The 26,457-nt window shown below is 46.8% G+C and overlaps 1 protein-coding gene across 1 annotated transcript in view; it reads right to left on the reverse strand.

Moving 5' to 3' along the window:
* Positions 1-17,848, reverse strand: part of LOC148514034 (zona pellucida sperm-binding protein 4-like) — a 39,813-nt gene extending 21,965 nt beyond the window's left edge. The window contains exons 1-6 of the mRNA XM_088481079.1: positions 17,583-17,848; positions 5,142-5,260; positions 3,386-3,482; positions 3,033-3,185; positions 2,766-2,953; positions 762-859 (exon numbers count right to left, since the gene is read on the reverse strand). Of these exons, the coding sequence (XP_088337205.1) occupies positions 762-859; positions 2,766-2,953; positions 3,033-3,185; positions 3,386-3,482; positions 5,142-5,260; positions 17,583-17,778 (851 nt within the window). The 5' untranslated portion in view covers positions 17,779-17,848. The remainder of the gene's footprint in view (positions 1-761; positions 860-2,765; positions 2,954-3,032; positions 3,186-3,385; positions 3,483-5,141; positions 5,261-17,582) is intronic.
* Positions 17,849-26,457: the final 8,609 nt, after the last annotated feature.

A 26,457-nucleotide genomic window follows, 5' to 3' on the forward strand; every position in this document is an offset into this window, starting at 1 on the left:
TTTGGTGGGCGTGCCTGCCAGACAGAGGCGTTCCCAAGGTAACGCCTACCGTCTGAAGCCGGCCCCACTGACATCACTAGTGATGTCAGTGGGAGTGATTTTGGCTCTGATAGAGCCAAAATCACTCCTGGCCTTGCGGTTGAGAAACTCAACCGCAGGCTTCTGCGCGCAGTTTCGATGGTCGCGATGGTCAAGACCATCGCGACCATCATCCTGCACGCTCGTATATGCTGTGGGTGGTGACCCACAGCTATACGAGCGTCCAGGAGGACGCTCCATATTTATGGAGGTGGGCCCTGTTTCAGAGCGAGCACTCTGGTCAGAGCGTCCGGCTCTGCAAAGTGTTAAGGTGCATACACACACACACACCACAATTTTTTGAACGATTATTGATAACAATATCAATCGTTTAAAAAAAAAAACATTCACTTTCTGAGTTAAACGATGAACGATTATCGTTCATGCGCGTTCACGATTTTCATTAAGGGAATATGCAGAAATAGTTTGTAGTTAAAAAAAAAAAAATCAAAAAAAAAAAATAGTTCATTACACTTTAAAAAATCTGACAGAAAATAGTTCATAAAATCGTTGGTAACAAAATCGTTGTGTGTGTATATGCAGCTTAAGCCATGCTTCCAATCACAGATTTATGGGAGTTTTGGATGTACGAACACAACTGTAAAAGGAGACGTAATACAATAGGCTTTCAGAAGGTTTCTAACTTGTTTAATGAGATCGGCAACAATCTAGCCATTGCTTACCTGAGGGTACTGTCTCTGGTTATTGATGATCCTCCCCAAGTTATTACATTCCGATCGGCCACCAGGTCATTTTCATAAACCATTGTGGTACCATCCTCCTTTGATAAGAAGATAAAATTGAACCATGTAGAGGGGTCAATCAAGTGTTTAATTATCACTGGAGAGGTATTGTAACCCATTATAGTCACTATGCATCGCACCTGTACCAATGTGAGCTAGTATAGTTAGCAGGTGAGGGGGAACCAAGCCAAACCACTTAATACAGTATATGAAGTCATGGGAGAATTAAATAAGAGGAAGTTTAAGTATTCCCAATTGTTGGCCCAGCAAAACAGGTTAAGCATTTGTCAGTATGTCCATGCTCAGGAAAATCAAACAAAAAAAACAAAACAAATAGAATATATGTCTGAACTGGAACACCAAGAACTCCATTTTAATATTTAGGGGGAGATTTATCAAATCTTCTTAAAAAGGAAAAGTGCAAGTGTTGCAAGGGGCAACCAGACTCTAGCTACCGTTTTCTTGACAGCTACAATCTGATTAATTGCTATGCACAACATCTCCACTTTCCCCTTTTTAGAAGGTTTCATAGAACTCTCCCTTCTGGACAAAATAAACTGGTTTAATTTCAATGAAGATTCCAAGCAGAATTGCAAGAACTACTAACATGATGGGGAGACATTTAAACAGAGACAACAGCTAGACAATTAAACAGAGACAAGATTTTAGGCAGAACAACGTAATATAAAGCCATGCCTGCTCTCCCAATTCTTTGGGTCTGTAACAAATCTAAAACAGACTTTTTTCTTCTTTTGTAGACATCTCCCAATAAATCTGCTCAGAACTGTTAAAAAACACACACACACACACACACACACACACACACACACACACACACACACACACACACACACACACACACACACACACACACACACACACACACACACACACACACACACACACACACACACACACACACACACACACACACACACACACACACCTTATTCTACTCAAAACAAAGGGGAGGGGAGAGGCTTGAAAGTTAGATAAGGGTCAAATATCAACTTTAAAGTGTATATTTACTAAAGGTCGATTTAATCGATTCAAACTAGATTTTGTGTTTCTGAAGCTAAATCACACATTTACTAACAGACAACTTTTGATTTAGTTTCTTTAAGTTTTAGTATAGTATATACCAGAAACACCACATCAATGTTGATTGATTTTAAATCGATTAAAATCGACCTTTAGTAAATATACCCCTAAGAATAACTTGGGAATTTTCGCCTTTCCAACTGAAAATATGGTTTATTTGTGTGTCTAGTAGGAGACCAATAGGTCAACTGGAATGGGAATGCAATACTGGCGGTCGGGATGCCTCCTGTCAAAATACCAAAAGTGGTATCCCGACAGGGGTTGGGAGAGTATACTAACCCTCCACCCCTTCCCCTAACCCTCCCTTCTTGTAGCCATACACTCCCCACCCCAACCCTCCCCATTAGTGCCTAAACCTAAGTCTCCCCCATTCATGCCTAACCCTAACTCCCCCCCCCAGTGGTGCCTGACTCTAACCCCCCCATGGGGTGCCTAACCCAAACCACCCCCACCCACCAAGACCTAACCCTGCTATGCTGCCTAAACCTAACACCCCACCCCCCCCCAGCTACCACCCCCCCCCCAGCTAAAACACCCCGGATTACCTCGTTCGGGATGGCATGTGTTTAGATTCTAGCGTCGGGATTAAGATAGGTGCCAGTATTTCTCCGCCTATCTTAAGTCCCATGTCTGGCTTGCACCGTTGGGATTTAGACCGACGGCATCCCGTTCACCTGTCTGCTAACTACATCCCAGGTCAGCCACATGATTGCCAGTGAACACGAGTCTTTATAAATGGACAGAATATTAATTTGGATATTTAGAAGCAAAAAAGTAGTTAATAGACAAACTAAAGAGGGGACATATTTTAGAGCATTGTACTATTCCCAAATGGACACTTACAGTTTGTGTGGTACCGCAGGCTGACAGTGGAATACTGAAGAGTATAAATGCATCATTTTGAGCAACAGGGCCACATTCTGGACCACTTGCTCTTTGGAACCTAACAGAGGTCAGTACTAGTGCTGGCAAAGTTACACCCATGGAAATAGCAACAGTAAGTTTCCAGTCAGTGGTGCACTGGGCAGTTACTGCAAGGAAATGGAGAAACAAGTTAAAGATCATCAAAGAGCTCTTCGTGGGGGAAACATGGAAGTGGGAATTACTTGCCTTTATTGCCATAGTAGCAGGGAGTCAATGAATTTATTTGGTCATAACAGCAGCCATTCTGCAGGCAAATATCCTGGGTAACTGAAGAACTGGCACATGGAAGCCTGCTTCCTATAGGGACATCAGAGCACTCACCAGGGGGAGCATCCATTACTAGAAAGTCAGGAAGATTTTGGTAATTTGTAGAAGAAAGATTAGCATTTTCGTCAGTGGAAGTTTAAAAGTAATGTCTCAATTGCTAAACAATGGGGCTCGAGATTGGGGTACATGTTCTACATTACAGATGAGAAATTGGTTTACACAGAATATAGTATGACTAGTAACTACTCTAACAAGGAATCCTGAGTGCCAACCTTCAAATACTGGGCACCTCAGATCTTCTCTCTGGTAGATCTCCCAGTAGCCTGTGATGTTGACCTCCAGGAATATAGCCATTATATAGTAGTCATCCTGCATATATAAAAAAATATATTATTCACTTTATCTACAACATGTACCTATTGAAGTGTTAATAATAGTTACCCCTTCAACAGCACGCATCTGTTTCCAAACAACGCAGAGCGCAGGTGTAGTCATCGGTTTGTATTTTAATAAACCAAATAATGGGTTGTTTACGCTGCAACAGTTTACGGGAGAAACTACCATGCATCAATAAGAATACCCATATGCCCGAATTACATTCTTATGCTGGCCATACACGCTACAATTATCAGGACGATCCGCCCGATATCGGCGGATCGCCGCGATAATTGTAGCGTGTGGGGGGGCGATCGAGGGTTAAATATTGCTCGGTCGGGCATGCTGGATTGTCCAGCATGCCCGTCCGATGCGATATTTAGCGGGTAAACTGTCGGCCGCATCGGGCAGTGTATGCCCAGCGCAGCCGACAGACAGACATTTCCTGTGTTCCTTCCTACGGAAGGAACAGGGAAATGTCTCCGCCCCCGGGGGCGGAGCGCGAATGTCGGGCTATACACTGTGAGATTTCTCTGACAGTGTATGCCGGCGACTTCTGCGGTTGGCAGTCGGCCAGATAAAATGTCTGTCGGTCTGACAGACATTTTATCTGGTAGTGTATGCCCAGCATTAGACATGCTCAGCTATGGCCCCATTAATAACCTAAACATTGAGGAAAAGGGACTATATACTTTGACGCATTCTATGAGGTTGACAGAGTGTTTGTGCATAAGGTCTTCCTACTTTCCAGAGTCCCCTCCCTTCCCTTAAAGTCATTATTCAACAACCATTCCTTCTATCCTGTCTTTGAGTTATCCTTGACTATACACGTTCCTTTAAAAACACACATTCAGTCCATCTCCCAATCTCAGCACTTCCCCCATCAAAATATGTCCAGGACCAGAATCACTCATCCTGAAGGAAATGGAAACCATCATCCATCCACTGGTTATCTATAGAATGGACTAATGTTAAGGCGCATACACACTTAACGTTTCACTCCATGAGCGATAATGTCGTTAACGATGAGCCTATACACTGAACGATATAGTTCAGTGAAGTCACCGGCAGCATTCCTGAAAATGCACAACCTGACGATATCGTCAGGTTGGCCTGTATGTTCAGGTGATGAAAGATATCATTAACGATCCACGGGAGAGCGCATAGTTAACGATATCTTGCATACACACTAGACAATATTGTAAAGGATTGAACGATATAGTTAACAATATCGGCCAGTGTATATGTGGCTTAACTCTCCCTTATTTGGACTCTCATCAGTATCCTCTCCAGTCTGGCCTCAATGCTGCTTCCCAGCACCCCTCCCAACAAGCACTGCTTCCGTCTCCCCTCTCCTATAGGACACTCACTGGCTCCCCTTCAGACCTCAATTCAATCTCCTCCTACTCACCTATAAAACCCTTCATCCCACGGGAGCGCGCATCGTTGGTAGTTAGGTGCACACACACGGCATGATATGAATGATTGATTGTTAAACGTTACAGTTAACTTTTATTGTAGTGTGTATGCCCCATGAGAAGGAAGCAAACAGCAATTTTGGTAGTGTTGCAAGACCCTGATCCAATTAGAATTATCCCATGATAGCTAGGGGCTCTGTTTATTTACCAAAAGGTTACATAGTCAAATCCTTACCAGCTTTTTAATGTAGCAGCTGTCATATTGCACAAAGATTTGCACAGATCCAGACTCAGGGACAGCCCAAATACCACAGGACTCATCAGTAATGAGAGAGGTCAGCTTCCCTTCAGCATCTGGAAGTACAGGGTGTCATAAATCATTTCTGGTCACCTTTCCTGGTCAGTGTACAAAAGTTACTTGTCCAAGCAAAATGATAAGACCATGAGGTGTGTATGTATGTATATATTAGGGGTGTGCACCGGCCACTTTTCGTGTTTTGGTTTTGGATCTGGATCTTTCTTCGTGTTTTGGATCTGGATTGGTTTTGCCAAAACCACCCTTCCGTGTTTTGGGTTCTGGGTTTTGGATCTGTATTTTTTTTTTAAAAAGCATAAAAACAGCTAAAATCACAGAATTTGTTGGTTTCTCTGCTCCTATGCTATTATTAACCTCAATAACCTTAATTTCCACTCATTTCCAGTCTATTCTGAACACCTCACAATAGTGTTTTCATGTCCAAAAGGTTGCACAGAGGTAGCTGGATGACTATGCTAAGCGACACGAGTGGGCGGCACAAACACGTGACCCATCTAGGAGTGACACTGCAGTGGCAGACAGGATGGCAGTTAGAAAAACTAGGCCCCAAACTGTACATAATGCAAAGAAAAAAAAGAAGTGCAAGATGGAATTGTCCTTGGGCCCTCCCACCCACCCTTATGTTGTATAAACAGGACATGCACACTTTAACAAATCAATCATTTCAGCGCCAGGGTCTGCCACACAACTGTGGCTGAAATGATAGGTTCGTTTGGGCCCCCACAAAACAAGCTGGCAATTAATGTGTCCCTGCACAAACTGGCTCTACGGAGGCAAGATGTCATCCTCATCCTCCTCATCCACCGATTCCTCACCCTCTTCAGTGTGTACATCCTCATCCTCACAAAGTATTAACTCGTCCCCACTTGAATCCACCACCACAGGTCCCTCTGTACCTTCTGGAGGCTGGTCTCCCTGGAAGAGCTGATAATTCATTTTGATGAACATCATCTTCTCCACATTCTGTGGAAGCAACCTCCTACGCCTTTCGCTGACAAGGTTCCCGGCTGCACTAAACACTCTTTCGGAGTACACACTGGAGGGGGGGCAACTCAGGTAAAATAGAGCCAGCTTGTACAGGGGCCTCCAAATTGCCTCTTTTTCCTGCCAGTACAGGTATGGACTGTCTGACATGCCTACTTGGATGCTGTCACCGATGTAATCCTCCACCATTCTGTCAATGGTGACAGTATCATATGCAGTGACAGTAGACATGTCAGAAATTGTTGCCAGGTCCTTCAGTCCGGACCAGATGTCCAAACTTGGTCCTGCCTGCCCTGCATCACCGCCAGCGGGTTGCTTAGGATACCTAAGTTTTTTCCTGGCAGCCCCAGTTGCGGGAGAAAATGAAGGAGCCGTTGACGTGTCACGTTCCGCTTCAGCTGACAGTGTGTTCACCAGCAGGTCTTTGCACCTCTGCAGGCTTGTGTCGGCCGGAAAGAGAGACACCACATAGGCTTTAAACCTAGGATCAAGCACGGTGGCCAAAATGTAGTGGTCTGATTTCAACAGATTGACCACCCTGGAATCCTGGCAAAGCGAATGAAGGGCTTCATCCACAAGTCCCACATGCCGAGCGGAATCGCTCCGTCTTAGCTCCTCCTTCACTTTCTCCAGCTGCTTCTGCAAAAGCCTGATGAGGGGAATGACCTGACTCAAGCTGGCTGTGTCTGAACTGACTTCACGTGTGGCAAGTTCGAAGGGCTGGAGAACCTTGCACAACACGGAAATCATTCTCCACTGCGCTTGAGTCAGGTGCATACCCCCTCCTTTGCCTATGTCATAGGTGGATGTATAGGCTTGTATGGCCTTTTGCTGCTCCTCCATCCTCTGAAGCATATAGAGGGTTGAGTTCCACCGCGTCACAACCTCTTGCTTCAGGTGATGGCGGGGCAGGTTCAAGAGTGTTTGCTGGCGCTCCAGTCTTCGGCACGCAGTCGCTGAATGGCGAAAGTGGCCAGAAATTTTTCAGGCCACCCAAAGCGTCTCCTGCACGCCCCTGTCGCTTTTCAGAAAATTCTGCACCACCAAGTTTATTGTGTGAGCAAAACATGGGACGTGCTGGAATTTGCCCAGATGTAATGCCCGCACAATATTGGTGGCGTTGTCAGATATCACAAATCCCCAGGAGAGTCTAAGTGGGGTAAGCCACTGGGCGATGATTTCCCTCAGTTTCTCTAAGAGGTTGTCGGCGGTGTGCCTCTTACTGAAACCGGTGATACACAGCGTAGCCTGCCTTGTAACGAGCTGGCGTTTCTGAGATGCTGCTACTGGTGACGCTGCTGCTGTTGCTGCGGAAGGTGATACATCTACCCAGTGGGCTGTCACAGTCATATAGTCCTTAGTCTGCCCTGTTCCACTTGTCCACATGTCCGTGGTTAAGTGGACATTGTGTACAACGGCATTTTTCAGGACACTGAGGACACTTTTTCTGACGTTTCTGTACAGTCTCGGTATCGCCTGCCTAGTGAAGTGGAATCTAGACGGGATTTGGAACCGGGGACACACTACCTCCATCAATTGTCTAAATCCCACTGCACTAATGGCGGATACCGGACGCACGTCTAACACCAACATAGCAGTCAAGGCCTCAGTTATACGTTTTGCTTCAGGATGACTGCTGTCGTACTTCATCCTCCTCGCTAAGGACTGTTGGAGGGTCAATTGTTTAGTAAAAGTAGTGGTGTTCCTACTTCCTCTCTGGGATGATGAACGACTCCCAGCAGCAGCAACAGCAGCAGCGGCAGCAGTAGGCGTAGCAATGCAGGATCCTCCAGAGGAATCCCGGATAGGAGAGTCAGTCATGCCAGTGACATGGCCTGCAGGACTACTTCCGATCCTGACTAAGGAGGAAATTGACGAGGAGGGAGTTGACGGTGTGGTTTGCAGGCGCTTGGATACAACAGGACAACGGGATTTAGGTGTCCCTGGACTGCTTACGGTCTTAGCCAAAGTTTCTGAACTTGACAGTAACTTTTTATGAACGCGCTGCAGGTGCCGTATAAGGGAGGATGTTCCTAGGTGGTTGACGTCCCTACCCCTACTTATTTCACCTTTACATATGGTACATATGGCAAGACAGTTGTTGTCCGGATTTGGATAGAAATATTGCCAGACCAAAGAGGTGGAATGTTTGGTCTTCTGCCCAGGCATGACCGTGATGGGCTTTTTCATCCCACGGACAACAACTGTCTCCCCCGAAGCCTGATTTAAACAAACCACATCACCATCAGAATCCTCCTCGCCAACTTCCTCCTCAGCGCCAGCTACACCAGTATCCTCATCCTGTTGTACTTCAACAGTGGCATCTTCAATTTGCATATCAGCAAGTGGACTGTGGGTGCTCCTTTCAGCACTTGCAGGGGGCGTGCAAATGGTGGAAAGAGCCACCTCTTCCCGTCCAGTGCTGGGAAGGTCAGGCATCGCAACCACCACCACACTTGGACTCTCCTTGGGGATTTGTGATATCTTCTTAGAAAGCACAGTTCTTCGCTGTGCTTTTGCCAGCTTAACTCTTTTGATTTTTTTAGTGGGAGGAGGGCTTCCATCGTCATGTGAAGCTGAACCACTAGTCATGAACATACTAGGGATCGACCTTAGCCGTTCCTTGCCACTCCGTGTCGTAAATGGCATATTGGCAAGTTTACGTTTCTCTTCAGCTGATTTAAATGTCTTTTTCAAGGTCATTTTCCTGAACTTTGCCATTTGGGATTGTATGTGCCCTCTACTATGACATTGGGCATCGGCCTTGGCAGACGACGTTGATGGCATGTTATCGTCTATGTCATGACTAGTGGCAGCAGCTTCAGCACTAGGAGGAAGTGGTTCTTGATCTTTCTCTATTTTATTTTTATCGGAGAAAGTTTGGTCCTCCATTTATGTTATATCGATTTGATATATACGTGCGGCTAAACACAGAAAATAATTTTTTTTTGGTTTGGACTGGAGTGTACTCTCGGGGGTTACAGCACCCTTAACGGTCAAGCCAGCCGGCCCTTTACTTATGACACAGGCGCACGCTTGGCACTACTTTGTTGATGCACGTGCGGCTACTGCGCACACAATTCACAAACACAGAAAATAATTTTTTTTTGGTTTGGACTGGAGTGTACTTTCGGGGGTTACAGCACCCTTTAACGGTCAAGCCAGCCGGCCCTTTACTTATGACACAGGCGCACGCTTGGCACTACTTTGTTGATGCACGTGCGGCTACTGCGCACACAATTCACAAACACAGAAAATATATTATTTTTTTAGCAGTTTGGGGGAGCACCCCTGATGGACAGAGCACCCCCTGGACAACACTACAGCACCCCTTTAGGACTGGGACACTGCACAGGACTTTGGAGTGGACACAGCCCCTATGGAGAACTGACTGCACAACACAGTCCAGCCAGCCCCTATGGACTTTGAAGTAGTGGACACAGCCCCTATTAACAACAGCAGCACAGCACAACACAGCCAGCCCCTATGGACTTTGAAGTAGTGGACAACAGCAGCACTACACTACACTACACTACACAGCCCTAACTCCCACCCTCCCTCTTCACTGTCCACAGCCGAGTGAGAAAATGGCGCCGACGCGGGTACCTTATATAGGATCCAAAACCCGCGAGACTCGGAAGGCAGGATGATGACGTTTTGCCTCGATTTCAGATCCGAGTCAGGCGGGAAAAGTCGAGCCTGACTCGGATCGGACTCGGATCGGGGGGGTTCGGATTTCAGAAATCCGAACCCGCTCACCCCTAGTATATATATATATATATATATATATATATATATATATATTACATACACACACACCTCCTTCTACAGAGTATAGCAAGAACCAAGTGGAGAAGTTACCAATGGCAACCACTTCTCTAGCTAGCATTTATCAGATACAGGGTGGGATGTACTAAAGCAAAAATGCAGTAAAAACCCAGAGGTTTTACCGCATGTTCCGTATGTATCAAAGGCTGGCCGCCATGGCTGCGATGCAGAGCGTAACGCCAGCTTTTGCTGGCGTTACCCTATAGAAGCCTATGGGCTTCTACTTCATCGCCCCCTCCCATCATGCCCCACGGCCACGGTGTCACTCTGCGAATGTGCAGATAGAATCCCGGGTCATAAACCCAGAAGTCCATTGAGCAGTGCTGATCACAAAGGACATCTCTTATCTGAAGAGCTGTCCTTTGCGGTACTGATAGCATATGTTAGTACATATGTGATCAGTAGGAATGCGGTGACTGGCGGTAAGTAGCGCCAATGTTAGTACACCCCACCCACATTCTATAACATGACAGGGATTCAGTATATAATGTCGACATTCAACATCCTAACCTTTGTTTCATGTGTCGACATTATGACTACATCCCAATTATCAGTAGACCTGTAGGCAACTTCTCCACTCTTTAGAAGGCTTGGCAGATCTCCCCCAATAGAATTGGATTTTGCATCCCCAGTTGAAAACATGTAGAAATTGTACTTTGGGTTTTGTTATGACAGTTCTCAAAGTTCAGTTGCTTTGAGGCAAGTTTATCTGGGATCATGAGTTGCCTACCCTCCAGATTTTCACGGGAGTCTCCCGAATAAAGGTGGGAGCTCCCGCTACCCCGTAAAGTAGGCATTCCCTCTGCCCTGTCTAAAAATCCAGACTGCGCATGCGCGAGTCCGGAGGTAAAGGGGGCGGGGCCCGAGCTTAAGACGCAGGGGCGTACTCGCCGGGAGCAGGGAGACAGGAGTGTGGCTGCTTCTGGCCCGAAGGTCTCCTGGGCACGCCTTCCCCTGCTCACACACTGCTGCTGGGAGAGACTAATGCTCCCAGCATTCCCTGGCCAGCCTGTGATGACAGAGGACGGAGGGGGAGGAGCCAATGCCAGAGGATACTGAAGACAGAGGAGCTGCCTGAGACGGTGAGTGTTAGAGCTCACTGCAGCTCCTGCCCAATGTATAACTCATGGCAGTGCCGTGGGGCAGGGAGGGAGATCTATTACTGTGTGTTTGTATGTGTGTGTGTGTGTAGTAATGTGATGTATGTGTGTGTGTAGTGATGTATGTGTGGGGGGGGGTGAAATCTTCATATGATGTGTGTGACTGGGTGTCTGTGTGTGAGAGACTGAATCTATTCATGGGATGTGTGTGTGTGTGTGTGTGAATCTATTCATATAAATGAATGTGTGTGTGTAGTGATGTATGTGTGTGTAGTAATGTGATGTATGTATGTGATGTGTGCATGTGTAGTGATGTGATGTATGTGTGTAGAGATGTGATGTGAGTGTGTGTAGTGATGTGAGTGTGTGTAGTGATGTGAGTGTGTGTAGTGATGTGAGTGTGTGTAGTGATGTGAGTGTGTGTAGTGATGTGAGTGTGTGTGTGTGCAGTGATGTGAGTGTGTGTGTGTGCAGTGATGTGAGTGTGTGTGTGTGCAGTGATGTGAGTGTGTGTGCAGTGATGTGAGTGTGTGTGCAGTGATGTGAGTGTGTGTAGTGATGTGAGTGTGTGTAGTGATGTGAGTGTGTGTAGTGATGTGAGTGTGTGTAGTGATGTGAGTGTGTGTAGTGATGTGAGTGTGTGTGTAGTGTAGTGATGTGAGTGTGTGTGTGTAGTGAGTGTGTGTGTAGTGATGTGATGTGAGTGTGTGTGTAGTGATGTGATGTGAGTGTGTGTAGTGATGTGAGTGTGTGTAGTGATGTGATGTGAGTGTGTGTAGTGATGTGATGTGAGTGTGTGTAGTGATGTGATGTGAGTGTGTGTAGTGATGTGATGTGAGTGTGTGTAGTGATGTGATGTGAGTGTGTGTAGTGATGTGATGTGAGTGTGTGCAGTGATGTGAGTGTGTGTGTGCAGTGATGTGAGTGTGTGTGTGCAGTGATGTGAGTGTGTGTGTGTAGTAATGTGATGTATATGTGTAGTAATGTGATGTATGTGTGTGTGTAGTGATGTGATATGTGTGTAGTAATGTGATGTATGTGTGTGTGTGTGTGTAGTGATGTATGTGTGTGTGTGTGGGGGGGGGGTGAAATCTTCATATGATGTGTGTGACTGGGTGTCTGTGTAGGGAGGCAATCGGGAAGCAGACTGCCTAAATACCGGCAGACGGCTTCCCGAATGTCTTATCTCGGCATGGGTGAAATGCCGGGCGTCTAGATATAGACGCCCGCATTTCCCCGACGCCGGGAGACCGGCGCCCGGTATCACGATCGTAGTGATGCCGGTCGCCGCGAGCGGACAGCCGCAGGGGGTTTTAGGTTTAGGGCTCCCGGGGGGGGACGACTTAGAGTTAGGCACCCCCCCGGGAGGGTTCGGGCCAGGCTAGGAGGAGGGAGGGTTAGGGTTAGGCACCCCCGAGGGGGGGGACTTAGGTTTAGGCAGCGGGGAAGGGGGTGGTTAGGGTTAGGCACTTGGGGGGGAAGTTAGGGCTAGGCACCCCTAAGGACGGTTAGGGTGGGTTAGGTTAGTGGATACTTACCTATCCACGATCGGGATTTCCATCGCTGTCGGGCTTCCGCTGCGTCGCACTCTGCTTCTGTCGGGCTGCCGCTGACGGGAATCGAACCGCCGGCCAGACGGCTGACGGTATTTCATACCAATTCCTCTGTGTGTGAGAGACTGTGGGCCTATTCATCAACACTAAAATAACGTTTTTAAGAACAATTTCCTTAAATAACGTTATTTTGGTATTCATGAACAGACTTAACACAGGAGATACCACAGATATCTCCTTGCTAAGTTCCCCTGCGTTAATTTCCACACTATGTATGGGGATGTGGAAATTGTGGTATTCATCAAATTCCGAAAATTATCAATTTTCGGAATTTGATGCAGTTACTATTCGCAACTGTGAGGTGGCGAATAGCAGAATCCACTTACCTGTATCAGCGTGTGCAGGTCCCCCGACGAGTCCCTCCGGCGCTCTGCTCCGTCCTCAGGCTCCGGAGGCTGGTCGGACATGTGTGCTCCCCAGCAGAGCACAAGAATGTTTAGAAAAAGAAAAAAAAATTTTTTTTTTTTCTAATCTGTCATGTGGTCTGCTTGGGAGCACACATGACAGACCAGCAGGACGGAGCCGGAGGCTGCTGCGCGGACAGGTAAGTTGGGGGGGGGGGGGGAAAGCGAGCGGAGGGGGGTGGGGGGGGATCACACAAACTTAACGCATCTGTAGGCAGTGCTGCGCATGCGCTGGTTTTACAGATGTAACAGCGCATGCGCAGCACTGTTTCCAGATGCGATAAGGTAGTGTAGGCAGGGAAAAGTATCTATTTCCCAAAAAGCTGTCATCGCAAAAATGACAGCTTTTCGGAATAGATACTTATGGAGAGGAGGAATGATGAATTCCACCTATAATTAGCTAGAACTCCATGAGAGTTCTAAAGCTAATTATCTCCAGAGAATTTTAAAGTTTAATGAATAGGCCCCTGTGTGTGTGACTAGTCATGGGATGTGTGTGAGACTGTGTGTGTGTGTGAGTGAATCTATTCATATAAATGAATGTGTGTGTGTCTGGGGGGGAATCTATTACTGTCAATATGGCAGGGTAGAGATGTATTAATGTCAGTGGGGAAGCTAGGGCATCAGCTTATAGGAATATATACACCCATAGGTGGAGTTAGACACGCCCTTGGGGTGGAGCAGACCACGCCCCCACAACGGCGTGTCGCATGCTGCAGCCATCTACAATCTCCCTCAAAGTTATTTGCAAAAGTAGACAAGTATGTCATGGCTGTAGAAGTATTGTGCATACTCCATATTGGTTTCTCCAGGGAGACTACAATCCCTTACCAGAATGGCCACCATTTGCACATGCGCAGCACCATCTTGTCACTGTGTTAGAGTGCCACAGTGGGATACAGAAGTCTTCCACTTAGCTCCCCTGAGAAGCTGCAATTACTGCCCATCACACCCCATTAAAGACTCTGGGTTCAAGTTCAGAACATGGGACCCCTGAGTTAGCATAACTAAACTGTTTCAGACCAACAGTAAAATTGTTCAGCTGTGTAAAAAGGTGGGTAAAACACTTGGGGGCTGTCTCAGGTCAGTGAGGGAAGGAATGAGCAGGCATCATACACACTCCATGCTCCAGACACTGAGGTGAACTAAAAAGTGTTACGTTAGGAAGGAATGAGGAGATATAGAAAAAAAAAAAAAAAAAGTTCCATTAGTGACAGTTTACTAAGGAGCCTATTCATGATGTTAATTATCGGGGTCCGAACAGACCCTGATAATTAACATTGCAACTCGCCACGGCTGCCGGAGCAATTCATCATTGCTCCAGCACGGTGACAGCTGATGCGAAATCAGCTGTCCCTGCGAGCGGCTTCACTGCTCCTTTTTGGAGCAGCGATGGGACTGCTCATATGCGACCTACAGGTCATGCATGTGCACAAGAGCCCCGATGTCCGGTGGAAGGAGCCGGGTTGCAATCCCAGAGCAAGAGCATTCGCCATCTTATATAATATTTTGGAGCTTGATGAATTCTGTCCCATACTAGTGTACGGGGACAGCGGGCCATTCTGCAAAAGGAAGGCAAGTAGGAGATATCTGTGATGAGTGGCCCAAAAATTTAATTTTTACAGTTGAAGGTGAAAATGTGCATTTAAAATGGAGGTGCCAGACCTGGGCCCCTGCAGCAACCCCCCCCCCAAGGTAATTTGTACCCACTCCCATCCCCTCTCGGTGCCCATTGATGTACTCTGCCTTGGAGAGTGATAAAGGTGGGTATTTATTTAGCAAGGCTTGGAGAGAGATAAAATTGTAAAAATAAGTTACCAATCAGCACCTATCATTTTTTTAAACAGAGCCTGCAAAATGTAAATTTGAAGCTGACTGGTTAGTGCTTGATCTCTCACAATTTTATCTCTCTCCCAGCTTTGATAAATACACCCCAAAGTACCAACCAATCAGCTCCTGTCATTTCTCAAACATCTTCTGTAAAGACACAGTTATGAGCTGATTGGTTGGCACTCTCCAAGGTTTAGTACATCTCTCCCTGAAGGCCCCATACATCAGCAATTGATTGCAGCAATCGTGCAATTGATTGAAAAAGGGAAAGATTTTTTATACACAATCAATTGCCAATTGCTGCAATCAATTGCTGATGTATGGGGGCCTTATGTGTTAAATTAGTTTACTTACTATTCTGTACAGTGTACTGAGGCAGTTTAGTTATGCTGACACAGGGAGTCCAATGTTCTGAACGTGAACCAAGATACTAATAATCGATTGCATCCTATGCCACTACCCACATACAGTCACCAGCTGGTGACCTGTATGCTCTACTCCATGCAACACGTCTGTGCATTGTGGTCTCAGGGCATCTACATTTGTGTACATACACTCTGCCATACCCCCGCCTGTACACAGATATCCCAACATTAGCCCTATTTTTCAGGACAGGTTACACACAGGAGATAATGGACGAGGCTAAAGCAGCCAGGATGTATAGAACTTTAAAAAGTAGCACTGTACTGCAACTCACCCAACAGCTGTATAACCACATGTAGGCTAGTGAGAGTCTAATGCTGCCCATCCACTAGGAGATTAAATTGAGCGATAACGACATAGTTATCGTTAATTAATCGTTCACTAAAATGTCTAAAACAACCAGCGATGCGCGCTCCTGCTGGTCGTTTTAGACATCTATCATCGGGCAAACATGCTGGACAACCTGACAATAATGTCAGGTTAAGCATGTTAGCAGATGATTGATGAGCCTACACTGAACGACTGCTCATTCAGTGTAGACACATCACAGACTGACAAACGACTGCACGATTACAATGTCGTAATCATGCAGTTTATTGCCTGTCTTCTAGTGGATGGGCAGCATAAAGGCCCCCATACATCAGCAATTGATTGTATGTAAAAATCTTTCCCCTTTTCAATCGATTGTGGCAATCTGCAATCGATTGAAAGAGGGAAAGATTTTTACACACAATCAATTGCAAACTGCACGATTGCTGCAATCAATTGCTGATGTATGGGGGCCTCACGCCAGTGATTCCAACCTTGGTCCTCAAGGCACACTAATACCCCTTTTACACCGGAGCTAAAACCCGGGTTTTTGAAGGGTTAACCCGGGCAGCTCCCTGGTGTAAAAGGGGAGAGAGTTGGATCGCCGGGTCGAGTGACCCGGCAATCCAACCCAGGTTACTAGCAGGGTTTAACACGGGCGTAGCCAGTGAAACCCTGCTATGAGAACAGCGCACTCCGGGTCACGATGACCTGGAGTGCGCTGCTAGCCGGCCGATTGGTCTGGCTTCAGTGGCGCTTGGAGATGACGTAATCTCCAAGCGACCACTTTCACTCCGCAAAAGCCGGGTCTATGCAGACCCGACTGCGGTGTGAGCGGCACTGACTCGGGAATATCCCGAGTCGGCGCCGGCAAACTTCCGGGTCTGATCCGGATAGGAACTTTGTTCCAACTCCGGGTCAGACCCGGAATTTAGGTGGAAAAGGGGTATTACAGTCCTGGTTTTAGTGATATCCAAGCACAGATGGTTAAATCTAAATAACTGAGGTGCTAATTAAGTCACCTGTGCTCAACTATGGCTATCCTTAAAACCTGGACTGTTATTGTGCCTTGAGGACGATGGTTGGGAACCCCTGGTCTAAGCCAATGCATAGCCAAAACAAATACATGAACTTCACAGTAGTTGCTAGAGAGGTTCCTGCCAAAATAATGCAATGCTACAAATTCAGCTCCAGCCTTAACCTGCATGTGACAGTGTTGCTGCTAGGGCTTGACTAAAGGCCTCCATACATCAGCAATCAATTGCGGCAATTTGCAATCGATTGTGTATAAAAATCTGCAATGTATGGGCTTCACAGATCGCAAATTGCAACCAAAAAGTGATGGGAATTGTTAAATCAGATTGTCCAACATGTTGGATTTCACAGATCGATTGGGGCTGTAGATTGCTAGTTTATGGACATGATCAGGAGATTTGCAGACCGTTACTAGTAAAATGATGGGCCTTTCAAGATTGACAGATCTGCGTTTGCTGCAATCAATCTGCAAATCACTGAAAGAGACCTGTAGTGTATGGGCTCAGATTGCTCGATTGGGAAATCCTGAGTTCGGGCAATAAATCCTCAAATTGTTTGATTGTGGTTTTTAGATTGCTGATGTATGGGGGCCTTAAGAGATCCTGGGGCACTAAGGCAAGCAGTTTGGGAGCTCCCCACCAGTTTACAAGGGGTACTGCATCTGCAGGAGTGGGCATAACTACACAGCATAGGAAAGGACACATGCAGAGATTCGACCACTGCTACCTTATTCAAAGTTAGAACGCATTATCTGTAGAAAGATGTCAATAGAAAGGGATATTAGAGCCTTTTGTATCTGAGGAGGACATACTGTAAAAGAACACATGGCCTTACCTTGAACTGCAAGTCTAACAGAACCATTTGCACTGGTCATAATTTGAAGATTATACTCCAAGCTCTCTTCCCCACAGACCAGAGAGGGCTCCTCATAAAAAGAACTACTTGTAGTCAAACTCTGTGCTCCAGCAAGACACCAACACCCTAACAAAGTTACACCCCAGACCCACAGCCATGTCCAACACCCAGACATTGCACTCACAACAGCTGAACAGAAGATAGAGTATATTTATTGCCTGTTGGAGACCTTGAGGGTAGAGCTGACTCAGGTGTTCCTAGCATAACATAAGGACTGTGTACTGCCATCAACTAGCAGCTGTCATAAGTAAAGCAGTATTTCTAATAAAGGGAACACTCATCTCAGTGTTCAGACTGCATGTGATAAAATTACAACATTTTGCTACTGTTAGAGTTTGTCCTAATATACTGAAAAAGCCTATAACTAGAGATCTATTTTATAGTTTTTAAATAGAAATCAGATTGAAACGTTACTATTAAAAATATCTTAAATGGTTCAATGGGCTGAATGCGCTCAGATTGCCTGTGACTCTGCGTGCTTGCAGATTGTTTATGTTAGGCCGCGTGCTCTCAGATTGTTTATGTTAGGCTGTGTGCTCTCAGATTATCTATGTTAGGCTGCGTGCTCGCAGATTGTTTGTTAGGCCGCGTGCTCTCAGATTGTTTATGTTAGGCTGTGTGCTCTCAGATTATCTATGTTAGGCTGCGTGCTCGCAGATTGTTTATGTTAGGCTGTGTGCTCTCAGATTATCTATGTTAGGCTGTGTGCTCTCAGATCATCTATGTTAGGCTGTGTGTTCTCAAATTATCTATGTTAGGCTGTGTGTTCTCAAATTATCTATGTTAGGCTGTGTGCTCTCAGATTATCTATGTTAGGCTGCGTGCTCGCAGATTGTTTATGTTAGGCCGAGTGCTCTCAGATTATCTATGTTAAACTGGCCACACACTAGACCAATTTACATCTAACCAGCCAACTTGTTGATTGGTTGGAATGAAAATCTGGTAAGGAATGGGAGTAAATGATGATCAGCAATTTGCTCCTAAATGCCAGAAAACAGATGAAAATGGTCGTTCAGACAAGTTTGTTAAATGTTTGATCTAAACTATTTGTTCAAACAACATTTTTGGTCCATTTTCCGGCGTTTGGGAGCAAATTTCTGATTGTCATTTGCTTTTATTCCTTACCAGGTTTTCATTCCAACCAATCAACTAGTTGGCTGGTTGGATGTAAATTGGTCTAGTGTGTGGCCAGCTTTAGGCTGCGTGCTTGCAGATTGTTTATGTTAGGCCGAGTGCTCTCAGATTATCTATGTTAGGCTGCGTGCTCGCAGATTATCTACGCTAGGCTGCGTGCTCTCAGATTGTTTATGTTAGGCTGCGTGCTCTCAGATTGTTTATGTTAGGCTGCGTGCTCGTAGATTATCTACGCTAGGCTGCGTGCTCGTAGATTATCTACGCTAGGCTGCGTGCTCGTAGATTATCTACGCTAGGCTGCGTGCTCTCAGATTATCTATGTTAGGCTGTGTGCTCTCAGATTGTTTATGTTAGGCTGCGTGCTCGTAGATTATCTACGCTAGGCTGCGTGCTCTCAGATTATCTATTTTAGGCTGTGTGCTCTCAGATTATCTATGTTAGGCTGCGTGCTCTCAGATTATCTAGGTTAGGCTGTGTGCTCTTAGATTATCTAGGTTAGGCTGTGTGCTTTTAGATTATCTATGTTAGGCTGTGTGCTTTTAGATTATCTATGTTAGGCTGTGTGCTTTTAGATTATCTATGTTAGGCTGTGTGCTCTTAGATTATCTATGTTAGGCTGTGTGCTCTCAGATTATCTATGTTATGCTGTGTGCTCTCAGATTATCTATGTTAGGCTGTGTGCTCTTAGATTATCTATGTTAGGCTGTTTGCTCTCAGATTATCTATGTTAGGCTGTTTGCTCTCAGATTATCTATGTTAGGCTGTTTGCTCTCAGATTATCTATGTTAGGCTGTTTGCTCTCAGATTATCTATGTTAGGCTGCATGCTCTCATATTATCTATGTTAGGCTGTTTGCTCTCAGATTATCTATGTTAGGCTGTTTGCTCTCAGATTATCTATGTTAGGCTGCATGCTCTCATATTATCTATGTTAGGCTGTTTGCTCTCAGATTATCTATGTTAGGCTGTGTGCTCTCAGATTATCTATGTTAGGCTGTTTGCTCTCAGATTATGTATGTTAAACTGCATGCTCTCATATTATCTAGCGTTCCCGCTAGGCTGTTTTAGCATGGTGCGGCACCCTGCCCTCCTTCTGGAGGGCAAAAAGCACCCTGCCTTCACAGGCTGCGGGTGCAGTCTTCACCCGCGGGGCGCAGTGTCCCGCGGGTGGAGAAATGTGCGGTGACCCGGTCACCGCCGGAGAATAGACGCCGGGCGCATGCGCCCGGCATCTGTTCTCCCTGTCTGCAGCGCTTGGGGGCTGCCCGGCATGTCCGTAAGTGCCGGGCATGCCCCCAAGTATGATGAAAAAGGGGACGAGTCTTATAGACACGCCCCCTTTTATGGCCACGCATCCTTTTCGCCCGCGCGCACAAAGTTGCCCTCTCTAGCTCTGGCACCCTGCCTGCCGCCGGAGCTAGAGTGAACACTATTATCTATGTTAGGCTGTGTGCTCTCAGATTGTATATGTTAGGCTGCATGCTCTCAGATTGTATATGCGTAGGTTTACCATACTATCCCTTTAAATTGGGACACTCATGGATTACATTAGCTGCGTGCTCTTAGATTGTGTATGCAAGGCTGCATGCTTTCAGATTACCTATTTAAAATATTTACTTCTCTGTTGCAGTATGTATGTCTTTTTTAAAAATTCCATTCGTGTTGGTTTTTTGTTTTATTTAGTTATATATTATATATATTTTGGCTGCAATAGCACATGATTGTAACATTTCTATAGCCCCATATTACTTTCATGTGCAATGTGCGATATATTGTGTATAGAGAATCCAGAGAGGCTGTTGGCCCTTCCTGACAACATTGTGGATGGATTAGTTTTTGGTTTTGCCTCCCACAATACAGATATACAGTATTTTGCATAGCCATAACCCTCTGACTGGCCTCCTGCAGTAATAGTGCTATATAGGTATAAAACTGAATAGAAATGAAGTTTCCAAGTACATTTATTTTCATTGTACGTTATTTAATGTATTATTTAAAATAGTTGCAGTATTCCAACATGAATGTACAATATATGCATAACATCTGTGTGTGTTATCACTGCACTGATAAGTGCAGAAAGGGTAATAGTGCTGATGTATGCTGTGCTATACTCTGCTGATTACAGTAAGTGGCTGTGTCCAGAGACTCACAAGTAGCTGTGCTGGTAAAGTGACTGTATAGGGGGCACACTGCATGTTAATGTATGCTGCGCTATACTCTGCTGAAAGTAGCTGTGTACAGAGACTCACAAGTGTCTGTGCTGGCAAAGTGACTGTGTATAGGGAAACACGATATACTCTGCTGATTACAGTAAGTGGATGTGTCCAGAGACTCACAAGTGGCTGTGCTGGCAAAGTGGCTGTGTATAGGGAAACACTGCATGCTGATGTATGCTGCGCTATACTCTGCTGAAAGTGGCTGTGTCCAGAGACTCAGAAGTAGCTGTACTGACAAAGTGGCTGTGTAAGGGGGCACACTGTATGCTCATGTATGCTGCGCTATACACTGCTGATTAATGTGGCTGTGTCCAGAGACTCAAAAGTGGCTGTGCTGGCCAAGTTGCTGTGTAAGGCGGCACACTGCACACTGATGTATGCTGCGCTATACTCTGCTGATTAAAGTGTTGAGACCCACAAGTGGCTGTGTGTAAAAAAAACTTTCAAGAAAGTTAAAAGTTTAAATAGAAATAAAAAACTTATTTTTTTTGGTGCTGTACCCCTCAGTGTATAAAGGCACCGTGACTCTTTGGGCCTTAGGGCCTGATTCAGACCCGCTCGCAAGCAGGTCGATGGTCCCCCACTGCGCATGCGCGAGCCCTGGCGAGCGACTGAAGTTCAGTTGCTGCGGGGCTTGCTACAAGACGGGGCGGCTGTCGATGGTGAGTGACAGCTCGCCCCGTTTTGTAGGCGGGGAGGGGGGGTGGTTAGGCAAATGCAGGTGTTCCTGTAGGAATGCCTGGCATTTGAAGACGGACCTACTGACATCACTAGTGATGTAAGTAGTCGACTTCCTGCTCTAATAGAGCAGGAAGTCCACTCGGGCTTGCGGGAGTTGAGACCCTACCTACCACAGGGTCTCGTCGCAAGCCCGATGGTCGCAAATATCATGACGGACTCCAGGCCGCTCGCACAAGCTGTGGGTGGCCACCCACAGCTTTGCGAGCGGCATGGAGAAAAAAAAATACAAAAATCACTTCCTGATTCAGAGCGAGCGCTAGCTATCAGTGAGCAGCTCTGAATCAGGCCCTTAGCCCACTGTGTATACAAGCACCGCAACTCCTTGGGCAGTAGCCCTCTGTGTATACAAGCACCGTGACTCCTTGGGCCTTAGCCCTTTGTGTATACAAGCACCATGACTCCTTAGGCAGTAGCCCTCTGTGTATGAATTAAAAGCACTGTGACTCCTTGGGCAGTAGCCCTCTCTGTATAAAAGTATCGTGACTCCTTGGGCATTAGCCCTCTGTGTATAAAAGCACAGTGACTTTTTGGGACTTAACCCTCTGTGTATAAAAGTACTGTGACTCCTTGGGCAGTAGACTTCTGTGTATACAAGCACTGTGACTCCTTGGGCCATAGCCCTCTGCATATACAAGCACTGTGACTTCTTGGGCCGTAGCCCTCTGCGTATACAAGCACTGTGACTCCTTGGGCCTTAGCCCTCTGTATGTCCATAACACACAAGTACCGTGGCTCAGTAGTGAGTGGCAATGTTTCATAGATGTGCTTTAAACTGTGGTGTCTGTGCCGCTGCTCTGTTCCTTAGTAACCAGCCAGCTCACTGCAACCTTTGGCCAATAATGGTGAAAACAATATTGTGAGCTGTGAGGTGGTCTAAATTGACTGTAAATGACTGGAAATTAATGTTATTGGGGTTAATAATAGTCTAGGAACAAAAAAAAAAATATGTGATTTTTGCTTTTTTTTAATCAATATTTAAAAAAAAAAATCCAAATTCAAAGGCAGTCATGGCAGATTTGGCAAATCAAATCCAAAGCCGGACGACGGATCAGAACCAAATCCAAATCCAGCAAAAATGGTCCGGCACACATCCCTAATATATATATATTTACAAGTTGAATTCGCACAGGGTTTCTCCCTCCAGGAACCAGCATTGGGTGTCTCAGGTACCTGGAAAAGCAGCGGCTGTGTCACTGATCCTGAATCCCGGAATGGGGGACAGGTTTTACCTGTAGCTGCAGGGGCATATAATAATTATAAAATACAAATAAATAAATGGGATACGTTCAATATCTTGGCACATCCTGAGACCTGTCGGAATCCCGGCGCCGGCATCCTGACCGCTGGAATCCGTAAGGTAAGCAGTAGGGTTAGGGTATGGCAATAGGGGGAGGGTTAAGTTTAGGGTGCGAGGAGGGGGAGATTAGGTTCAGGCCCCAGGGAGGGTTAGAACACCGACCAAAAGGTGTCGGTATCCTAACCCTGTTTTGATGCCAGCATCGGGATTTTGAACGCTAAGATCCAGAACGCCGGCATCCCGTAACCATCACAAATAAAAAGGATATATATACTTACAAGTTGGATGCGCGCCTGGTCTCTCCATCCAGCAACCAGCATCGGGCATCTCAGGTTCCTGGAAAAGCAGCGGCTGTCACTGATCCTGAAATGGGGGACAGGTTTTACTTGTGGCTGCAGGGGCATATAATAGTTATAAAAGACAAATAAATAAATGGGATACGTAGTGTTCCCTCTAGCTCCGGCGGGAGGCAGGGTGCCGGAGTTAGAGAGGGCATGTCCGTGCGCGCGCGACCGAGAAGGGGGCGTGGCCATCAAGAAGGGGGCGTGTCTATAAGACGCGTCCCCTTTTCGTTACTCTTGGGGGCATGCCCGGCACTTACGGACACGCCGGGCAGCCCCCAAGCCCTGCAGACAGGGAGAATAGATGCCGGGCGCATGCGGCCGGCGTCTATTCTCCGGCGGTGACTGGGTCACCGCACATTTCTTCACCCGCGGGACACTGCGACCCGCGGGTGAAGACGGTTCCCGCAGGCTGTTGGGGCAGGGCGCTTTTTGCCTTCCAGAAAGAGGGCAGGGCGCCGCGCCCCGCTAAAACAGCCTAGCGGGAACGCTAGATACGTTCAATATCTCGGCACATGGGATTCCGGCTGTCAGAATGCCCGTGCCGGAATACTAACTCCTGTCAGAATTCCTGCGCCGGCATCCTGACCGCCAGGATCCCAAAGGTAAGTAGCGAGGTTAGGAGGAAGGTTAGAGTTATCACAAGGGGTAGGGGAAGGTTAGGTTCAGGCACCGAGGAGGGAGGGTTAGGATATGGTCCGAAAGGTGTCGGTGTCCTAACCCTGTCGGGCTGCCGGTGTTGGGATTTTCAATGCTGGGATCCCGTACCCATCCCAAATAAATAAATAAAAAGGATATAGATACTTAAAAGTTTATTCCGCGCAGGGTCTCTACCTCCAGCAACCAGCGCCGGGCGTCTCTGGTCCCTGGAAAAGCAGCGGCTGTCACTGATCCTGAAATGGAGGACAGGTTTTACTTGTGGCTGCATTGGCATATAATAGTTACAAAAACATAAATAAATGGGTTACATTCAATATCCCGACACATAGGATTCCAGAGGTCAGAATGCCAGTGCCGGAATCCTGTCAGCTGGTACAATCCCGGTATCGGCATCACGACCGCCGGAATCCTGAAGGTAAGTAGCGGGGTTAGGGGGAGGGCTAGGGTTAGGCACTAGGAGGAGGGATAGGGGTTAGGCACTAGGGGGAGGGGTTAGGGTTAGGCACCAAGAGGGGAGGGTTAGGATTAGAGTGCGGGGAGGGGGACGATAGGTTTAGGTAACAGGGAGGAAGGATTAGGATACCTACCCATGACACTGAAACAGTGGCCCAGCAGAAGTAATTACAGAGCCGGCCCGAGCCTAATTTATTTGGTAAGTGAATATAGATTTTGGTGACCCCAACCACACACACATTTATATATATATATATATATATATATATGTGTGTACACACACATATATACACATGCAGTATATATACACAGTGAGTACATATTTTATTTTTTTAAGCTGGAAATAATTTCATAACAGCAGAGTCTGCTCCCACTGCAGTAAAGTAATACATTTAGGACCCCATATATTAACGAAGCATAACCCCTTTAGTGCTCGCTAAAGGGGTTATGCCAGACTTACTGGATTTAACAAACAGCAGTAATCTAAGAATACCGCTATTTGTCAAGCATCGCTCTCACCAGCGATGCGGTCCTCTTTGCCAGCAATGGAGACCTGGCAGCACCTTTCCGGCTTTAGCAAAGCCTTCCAGGCACTGCCGGGTCTTCGTGTCATGCACAAGTGCAGACGGACCGTCGTACATATGCATAACACAGGAGCCCCGTAGCTGTCTCGCAGAGGAGGAGGACTTTGCGGGACCTCGATGAAGGGGTGGGTATTGGTAAATACCAGCAAATATTTAATTTGTATCACAGTGATACTAAACGAAAACTTCCGCTGGTGATTACCTGTTGCCCAGAACTGCACAACTGCCGACATTCCTCCTCACTGCTGGCACCTCACTCACACCTGGAGTTATGCCATGCCCACTGGAGCAAATCGTAACTATGGAAAAAGGGGCATAGAGTGAGAGGAAAATGGCAGTAGGAGGCGGGTGACTGATGGGAAAGAGAGAGGGACAGATCAATGATCCGCGCTTCAGCACTTGTGGCTGGTCCTTGGGAGGGACCAGCTAATTTGCAGGGTGGGTGAGAGGAGGGAGGGTATTAATGCAAGGTGGGTGAGAGGAAGGAGGGTATCAATTAGGGAAGAGCGGTTCGGATTTTGTGGAATCCGAACAGTGGGGATCCGAGTCCACCTCAGCCGCGGCTTGGATCCCACTGCAAGGCCGAACGCCATCCTCCTGACGTCGGATTCTCGTGAGAATTTGCCGCTACATAAGGTGCCGAGAACGGGACTCGGCGCCATTTCACTCCCACGCTCCGCACACTGCTCTGCTGAAAGTGGCCAAAGACTCACAAGTGGCTGTGCTGGCAAAGTGACTGTGTATAAGGGAGCACACTGCATGCTGATCTATGCTGCGCTATACTCTGCTGATTAAGTGGCTGTGTCCAGAGACTCACAAGTGGCTGTGCTGGCAAAGTGACTGTGTATAGGTGTGGCACCCCACCAACATCCTGTGTTCCTACCCACCCCTATGAAAATGTAAAGTATTAATATGCCTCCTGCCATAATTTAACTGTTTTCATTGAGGTTCAGGGACTTTTTTGCACTGCCCCCCAGCGGCGGTGGACATTAGGAGACCAGTGAGTACTGTGGCTGGCTCAAGGATTTGATACTAGGGAGAATGGCAGTTGGTGGCCGCACTGTCTGAGGAAAGGACCGGAAGGAGCAGACCTGCTCGGGGATATTACCCCTGCTCCTGAGGTAACCGGTGGGCAGGCTGTGGGAGCGGCAGCAGTGTCTACCCTGGCAGAGACAGGGAGCCAGAGACCCTCCAGCAAGTATGGCAGAGGTTGGGATGTAGCGGGCAGACTCCCCTACTACAAAGGCAGATGGAGAGACAGACTCTAGGGACCATTTGTAAGGCAGCAGCTATTGGGGGACGGACGGACTATCTCCCATCCAGTGACAGACTCACAAATATGGAATAGACGTCCAGAATAAGGTCTGTA

This window comes from Taudactylus pleione, unplaced genomic scaffold (genome assembly GCF_031769625.1).
Source record: "Taudactylus pleione unplaced genomic scaffold, aTauple2 ptg000262l, whole genome shotgun sequence".
NCBI classification, from domain to species: domain Eukaryota; kingdom Metazoa; phylum Chordata; class Amphibia; order Anura; family Myobatrachidae; genus Taudactylus; species Taudactylus pleione.